This window comes from Panthera pardus, unplaced genomic scaffold (genome assembly GCF_024362965.1).
Source record: "Panthera pardus isolate Hobbes unplaced genomic scaffold, ASM2436296v1 HiC_scaffold_2, whole genome shotgun sequence".
NCBI classification, from domain to species: Eukaryota; Metazoa; Chordata; class Mammalia; order Carnivora; family Felidae; genus Panthera; species Panthera pardus.
In genome coordinates this window covers 121,715,142-121,723,641 of record NW_026526765.1, presented here as the reverse complement: position 1 = coordinate 121,723,641, position 8,500 = coordinate 121,715,142, and the positions used below count along the sequence as shown (strand labels likewise).

The window sequence follows — 8,500 nt, the reverse complement described above, 5'->3', positions numbered from 1 at the left end:
TCCTTATCCTTCTCTCTTTTCAACCAAGTGCAATCTGATTTTCATTGTGACCATTCTAAACAGCTACTGTAAAAGTGGTTGAAGATTTCTGTACAAGTTAGATAAGGTTATATTGCTGAACAAAGCAGTACAATTACATAGTGGCTTGTAAAAGTGTGTATATCCTTAAAACAGTTCAAGTGTAAATGACTAGGTATACGAGGCAGCTTTGCTCATTACAGTCCTTTGTTCCAAGTAATTGCTCCTACATTTCCTACTGCAATGTCATAATCTGCATGACTGTAGCTGAGTCACTGCCACATCTAGGTTCTAGCTGGCTGGGAGGGAGGAAACACATCTAGATGTCTTCTATTCTAGACCTAGGAGTGGCAAACAAAAATTCTATTCACAATGTTAGTGAGAACTTAATTCAATTGGCCATGCCTAACTACAAGGGAGACTGGGACTGGCAACTATGAATAGCCAATGTGCCTGGGTACAGGGAACAGGTTTTGGCAGACATCTATTAGAATCCTCCACAATGACCATCTTCTTAATACAAGGAATCATTTCAACATTCATTTTTCTTGAGTTTACTGAAGCATTTGCTACCATTGATCTTCCTCATATCCTTGAAATGCTATTTGCTTTTGGTTTCATGATTCTCGACTCTGAGCTGTCTTTGTCTTTTAAAAGATACTTTATTTCCTCTCTCTTCTAATGAAGGTGTTTTTTTCAGACTTTTGCCTCTTCTGTTGTTACCTGACATACTTTTGCTTGATTATCTTAGAATTCTCATGGTTTCAATCACCATATACATGCTGGTGAAACCCAAAGTCCATATCTACCCCAGTTTATATTCTATATATAATTACATACAGCTCCACATAGGGACATGCATGTGCGAACACTTACACATATCTTCCAAGGCATTCATGTTAGTATCAGCACGTACAAAATTGACTTCAGCTTTTTCCACTTCAGTCTTTTTTGTTCTTCAGTGTTCTCTGTCTTAGGGAATGACACAACTAACCATCCAGTTGCCAAGTCCAGAAGTGTGTTAATCATCCTTGATTCTTTCCTTTTTTTTCTCCACATGCAACCTATCAGTGACCAGATCCTAAGTATCTTTCTAAGCATCCTTCTTCTCTCCATCCACACCAGCATTACTCTTAAACAGGCTGCCACCATCTCCTAACTGGTGTCTCTGATTCCAGTCATTCCTCCTGAAATTGATTCTCTATACTTCCTTCAAACTGATTTTTCAAAAATGCAGATGCAATCATGTTAATCAAATGTTTAAAACTCTACATTGTGTTATAATTTTCCATAGGATAAAATTTTAAATTCATGCTATATCCTATATAATAACTTGTGTCCTCACCCCACTCCCCCCACCCCTGCCAGTCTCCCTTTTTTTTTAAACAACAAACATTTATTTCTCACAGTTATGGATGCTGGGAAGTCCAAGGTCAGGGTGTAAGCAGATTCTGTCTGGTGAGTCCACTTCCTAGTGGTTCTCTTCTTGCTGTGTCTTCACAAGGGAGCTCTCTAGGATCTCTTTTATACGGTCACTAATCCCACTCATGAGAGCTCCAACCTAATGACCAAATCACCTCCCAATGGCCTTACCTCTCCAAATAACATCATACTGGGGATTAGGTTTAAACATGTGAATTTGGGGGAACAAAAACATTTAGTATCAGTTTCCTTTATATTTTAAATATAATTTATTATCAAGTTGGCTAACAAACAGTGTATATACAGTGTGCTCTTGGTTTGCGGGGGTTGGGGGGTAGATTCCCATGATTCATCGCTTACATACAACACCCAGTGCTCCCCCCAGTCTCATTTTTAAATTATCCCCTTCTATGGTTTAAAGTTCAAGGCATATTTAACTTCTTTCTGTTCTTCAAAAGGTCTGCCGGAAACACTCCTTCTCCTGGCTAGCTCCTTCAGATCACAACTTATAGTTTACTACCTTAGGAAAGCTTTCACTGATGTTCAAAAATCTGGGCTAGATTTTATTTTTTAGTAGGTACTTAACTAGCACTTACTAGCAATTTTGTAAATATTAATTCATTTGATTCCTACTATAATAATCCTAGGAGGTAAATACCACTATCACCCCTATTTTATAGGTAAGGAAACAGAGGTACATTACTTGTCTAAGACTGAAGATATTGAATGGTAGAAGTAGGATTCAAATGTAAATATTTTGGTTCCAGAATCCATGTTCATATGCTATGCTGCCTCCTAGGTACAAGATGGCCCTTCTAGGTATTTCTGTATTACTCTTTACCTATGAATACATTGTGAAATATTTTAATAATGTGTCTGCCAAATTTTCAGCCAGTGAACTCCATAAAGACAAGGACTAAATCTATTTTATTTATGCCACATTCTTACATGTAAATTAAATTTTTAAAAATGTTTATTTATTTATTTTGAGAAAGAGAAACAGAGCACAGGCAGGGGAGGGGCAGAGAGAGAGGGAGAGGAAGAATCCTGAGAAGGCTCTACACTGTCAGTGCAGAGCCCGATGTGGGGGCTGGATCCTGCGAACTGTGAGATCATCACCTGAGCTGAAATCAAGAGCTGGAGGCTTAACTGTGTGGGCCCAGGTGCCCCCACATGTATATTTTTAAAATATGTGAGAAAAAGGTAATGACATTACTAACTATAGTTAACTGAATTCAAAAGTATTTACAAGAGCAAAGGAGATAATATATTTGAAATTCTCAAGAAATGGCCTAAATAAAATATTATTTCTTCAATTCAGGACATCTTTCTTCCCAACCTCCCTTCAGTTCAAGACATTTTAATAGAGTCTTCTTGTCAGCATTCAAAACAGCACTAATTAAATGCCCTGGATAGACTTTGTTTGGATCGTGATTCAAACAAACCAACAGTAAAAAACATTTTGGAGAAAAATGAGGAATACCAAACACAGACTGAGTATAAAGTATATCAAGGAATTATTGCTAAATTTGCTGGTTTTAATAGTGGTATTGTATTTATATTTTAAAGACTTTATCTATTAGAGACACTTGGTGAAGTATTTAGAGGTAAAGATATATGATGTCTGGGATTTGCTTTAAAATACTCCAGAGGTATTCATGAATTATTTGTTCAAAGAAAACAAAATTTTTTAAAAAAATTCATGGAAACACATGGTGGCGCTGTAGGATAAGATGAAATCAGTGCATGGACTACACTGTGGGCTCCATTATTCAGGGAACAGAGAACATCCAAGCCACTGAGAAGAGAGGGAGTAAAGGAGCTTCATCTACTAAAGCTGCTGGAGGATTATATACTCTCCGGGGGGGGGGGGGGTCTTATTTTTTAAAATTCAGCTTCAGCTTCCAAAATTAGGGCTGAACTTAAATTTTTCTACAAAAGAGGTTGCTGGAAGGAGCCATGGAGATCAAAGGGGTGCTCGCTCTGCAGAAAAGGCAAGTCCTGATTCTCTTTGTTTTGCTGGGATTATCTCAGGCGGGTCCTGAATCGGTGCGATATTCAGTGGCAGAGGAAACAGAAGTTGGTTCTTTTGTGGCAAATCTTGCAAGGGATCTAGGGCTTGGGGTGGAGGAGCTGTCCTCACGCGAGGCCCGGGTAGTGTCTGATGATAATGAAAAGCACTTACAACTTGATTTATTGACGGGGGATTTGCTCCTAAATGAGAAACTGGACCGAGAAGAGCTCTGTGGCTTCACCGAGCCGTGTGTGCTACATTTTCAGATGGTATTGGAAAATCCTTTAGAGTTTTTTCGGGGTGAGCTGCATGTCAAAGACATAAATGATCACTCCCCTATGTTTCTGGACAAGGAAATACTTCTTAAAATATCAGAAAGTACCAGCAGTGGAACCACATTCCTAATGGAGAGTGCCCAAGATTTGGATGTAGGAACCAACAGTCTCCAAAACTACACACTTAGCCCTAATTCTCATTTCTACATTAAAATTCGAGACAGTGGTGATGGAAAGATATACCCAGAACTGGTCCTGGACAGAGCATTAGATCATGAGGAGGAGCCTGAGCTCACATTAACACTCATAGCACTGGATGGTGGATCTCCACCCAGGACTGGAACAACTTTGGTTCTCATCAAGGTCTTGGACATCAATGACAATGCCCCTGAGTTTGCTCAGAGGCTCTATGAAGTACATGTCCTGGAGGACACACCTGCTGGCTCCTGGATTATCACCATTTCTGCTAAGGATATGGATTCAGGAAATTATGGGAAAATATCATACACATTTTTGCATGCATCAGAAGATATTCGTAAAACATTTGAAATTAATCCAATATCTGGGGAGGTTCATTTGAGATCATGCCTGGATTTTGAAGTAATACAGTTCTACACTATAAATATTCAGGCAACAGATGGTGGGGGTCTTTCAGAAGAATGCAGTCTTCTGGTTAAAGTAGTAGATATAAATGATAATCCACCAGAAGTGACCATTTCATCATTTACAAAGACAATTCCAGAGAACGCCTCAGAGACTCTGGTTGCTCTTTTCAGCGTCCGAGACCAAGACGCTGGGGATAATGGGAGGATGGTTTGCTCTATTCAAGACGAGCTGCCTTTTTTTCTGAAACCAACCTTCAAGAACTTTTTCACTCTAGTTTCGGAAAAAGCACTGGACAGAGAGACAAGATCTGAGTACAACATCACCATCACCGTCACCGACTTGGGGACCCCCAGGCTGAAAACGCAGCACAACATAACCGTGACGGTCTCCGACGTCAACGACAACGCCCCCGCCTTCAGCCAAACCACCTACACCCTGCGCGTCCGCGAGAACAACAGCCCCGCCCTGCACATCGGCAGCGTGAGCGCCACGGACAGGGACTCGGGCGCCAACGCCCAGGTCACCTACTCGCTGCTGCCGCCCGCGGACCCGCAGCTGCCCCTGGCCTCCCTGGTGTCCATCAACGCGGACAACGGGCAGCTGTTCGCGCTCAGGTCCCTGGATTACGAGGCGCTGCAGGCGTTCGAGTTCGGCGTGCGCGCGGCCGACCGCGGCTCGCCCGCGCTCAGCAGCCAGGCGCGGGTGCGCGTGCTGGTGCTGGACGACAACGACAACGCGCCCTTCGTGCTGTACCCGCCGCAGAACGGCTCTGCGCCCTGCACCGAGCTGGTGCCCAGGGCGGCCGAGGCGGGCTACCTGGTGACCAAGGTGGTGGCGGTGGACGGCGACTCGGGCCAGAACGCCTGGCTGTCGTACCAGCTGCTCAAGGCCACGGAGCCCGGGCTGTTCGGCGTGTGGGCGCACAACGGCGAGGTGCGCACGGCCCGGCTGCTGAGCGAGCGCGACGCCGTCAAGCACAGGCTGGTGGTGCTGGTCAAGGACAATGGCGAGCCGCCGCGCTCGGCCAGCGTCACGCTGCACGTGCTGCTGGTGGACGGCTTCTCGCAGCCCTACCTGCCGCTCCCGGAGGTGGCGGCGGCCGAGGCGCGGGCCGACCCGCTCACCGTCTACTTGGTCGTGGCCTTGGCGTCCGTGTCGTCGCTCTTCCTGTTCTCGGTGCTGGTGTTCGTGGCGGTGCGGCTGTGCAGGCGGAGCCGGGCGGCGTCTGCGGGTCGCTGCTCGGGGCCCGAGGGCCACTTTCCGGGCCACCTGGTGGACGTCAGCGGCACGGGGACCTTGTCGCAGAGCTACCAGTATGAGGTGTGTCTGACGGGAGACTCGGGGACCAATGAGTTTAAATTTCTGAAGCCAATTATCCCCAGCCTTCCAGTCCCTGACACTGGCAGGAATATAGGGGGAAATGAGAACTTTAGGAATAGCTTTGGATTCAACATTCAATAAAATTACTTTAAACTTTGAATCTTTTGTTATTCTTGACAATCTGTGGATACTTTTTGCCAGTCTATAATGAATATTAGGCTGTATTATAGTTGCATGCACTATCACTTCTTGCGCTCTCCTTATAGTTGCTTTGAAAATCTTTATTAGTGGTCATAATGAAATGGAAATATAATCTGTGTTTTCTGTTTTTTTTACACTTATTTGGTCATAAATGTTATATTAACAGAGTTATTAGAATTTTTTGTTTTGGTAATGGTGTTATTTTGCAAGATAATGTTACTAATTATTTGGAGGTACAAACTGATGTATTAAGAGTGAATGCCCCTATCTATGTGATTGACTACTAGACATTACATTAAATCATAAAGAAAAAATAAAAAGTGCTGTTGGATCTGGGTGGAGGCATATTGGATTTTATTGCACTATTCACTTTGCAGAGTTTCATCATAAAGTTTAAAAAATGATACTCCTCCATATTCAGTACCTAGGATACCTTATTTGCTTGCTTTTTTAGTGTTTTTCAAGAATTCACTTTATGACAAAATAAAAGTGACCACACTGAAAATTATTGATTTCTTAAGTAAGTTTCCTTTGTTGTTCTTGTTAAGCTGTTGTGGGGAAGGAGCCTTATAATGCTGTGGGCCTTGATGTCACTGTTTTGTTTTCTTAAATACCGTGTTTGCTAGTTTAAATTTATTTTTTATAGTTTATGATTTAACTAGAATGTAGGTCATGGTATCATTCTGGGTATGATAATAACTCTCCTTCAGAAGAGTACAGATAGAAACTTCTTAAGAAATTGAAATGAAAATTCAAACTGTTAAATGAATGAGGTTCGCTTTTCTATTGATTTGTAAGAGTAAATATAAAAAAATCTTTAGTACTTTGTGGTCTCTCTCAGATATCCACAAAGAAGGAATGTGTCTGTATTTATGGTTTATAGATATCTCATGGTATTACAGATTATGTCTCTAATATAGTCAGTTTAATGGAAGATTATAGGTAGAGATTTTCATAGCTATAATGCAATGTGGATATAGAGCTAGTGTACCTTACATTTTTGTAGTTTCTCTCTTAAAATTAGATATTATAGACTAGATGGTCTAATAAAATGGAATTTGACATTGTGAAATGGGTGAAACAAATACCAATTTCCTTAGGAATTTTTTCTTTCCTTCATTGAATTTTTACTTATTTTGTGTTGCAATAGGTATTTACTAGTTGTGAGAATTTCATATAAATAGATATTTAAACAGTAAAATCTTGAAAAACAATGTTTGGGCCCTCTTAATCCCTCAGACTCATAAGAAGTAAATCTTATGCTTCTTACACACTAATAAGAATAGATAAGAAGAGAATAACCTATTTGAATAATGTGGGAACAAATTTGTAGACTACCAGATAGAGTAGAAAAGAATAGAATCCAGGGTCAGATCCTTTTATATGAGAACTTGGTCTCTTTTTTTTAATTCCAAGATTTTTTATTTAAATTCAGGTTAGTTAACATATACTGTAGTATTGGTTTCAGGAGTAGAATTTAGTGATTCATCACTTACATGTTGTTACCCAATACTCATCCCAACAAGTGGCCTCCTTAATGCCCATTGCCCATTTAGCCCTTATCCTCACCCACCTCCCCTCCAGCAACCTTCGTCAGTTTGTTCTCTATATTTAAGAGTCTTTTATGGTTTGGCTCCCTCTCTGTTTTTATCTTATTTTATTTTTCCTTCCCTTCCCCTATGTTCATCAGTTTTTGTTTCTTAAATTCCACATGTGAGTGAAATCATAGTATTTGTCTTTCTGTGACTGACTTACTTTGCTTAGCATAATACACTCTAGCTCCATCCACATCTTTGCAAATGGCAAGATTTTATTCTTTTGATAGTTGTGTAATATTGCACATCTTCTTTATCCATTCATAAGTCAATGGACATTTGGGCTCTTTCCATAATTTGGCTATTGTTCATAGTGCTGCTATAAACATTGGGGTATATGTGCTCCTTTGGATCAGTAGTTTTGTATCCTTTGGATAAATACCTAGCAGTGCAATTTCTGAGTTATAGGGTAGTTCTATCTTTAATTTTCGGAGGAACCCTCACACTATTTTCTAGAGTAGCTGTACCAGGTCATGTTCCCACCAACATTATAAGAGGGTTCCCTTTTCTCTCCATCCTTGCCAACTTCTATTGTTTCCTGAGTTGTTAATTTTAGCCATTCTGACAGATGGGAGGTAGTATCTCATTGCAGTTTTGGCTTGTATTTCCCTGATGATGAGTCATGTTGACCATCTTTTCATGTGTCTTAGCTATTTGTATGTCTTATTTGGAGAAATGCCTGTTCATGTCTTCTGCTAATTCTTAACTGGATTATTTATTTTTGGCCATGTTGAGTTTGATTAAGAGAACTTGGTTGTAATAGGGGAGGTGTTAAAATCACTAGGAGGTAGGAGCAAGTCATATTACTTAGAAAATGCTATTGGGAAAATTGGGTCACTATATAAAGAAAATCCTGATCTCATGCCATATAAGAATAAACTTTATATGGATCTAAGAGGTGAATTTAAAGTATTTTAATTGAGAAAATGTAATAAATCTAGGTAAAAATATATTTATGACCATACTATTAGTTTGAATTTCTTAAACAAGGCTTTAAAAGTACAAAATAAAGATGAAAGTTGACAAATATTTCTATCTCAGAACTAGAG

The 8,500-nt window shown here is 40.6% G+C and overlaps 1 protein-coding gene across 1 annotated transcript; it reads left to right on the top strand.

The window, feature by feature from the left end:
• Positions 1-2,509: 2,509 nt before the first annotated feature.
• On the top strand, positions 2,510-6,364 carry LOC109252195 (protocadherin beta-14). The gene has a single exon (XM_019424451.2). It carries the CDS (start codon positions 3,400-3,402, stop codon positions 5,794-5,796), a length of 2,397 nt encoding a protein of 798 aa, XP_019279996.1. The 5' UTR covers positions 2,510-3,399; the 3' UTR covers positions 5,797-6,364.
• Positions 6,365-8,500: the final 2,136 nt, after the last annotated feature.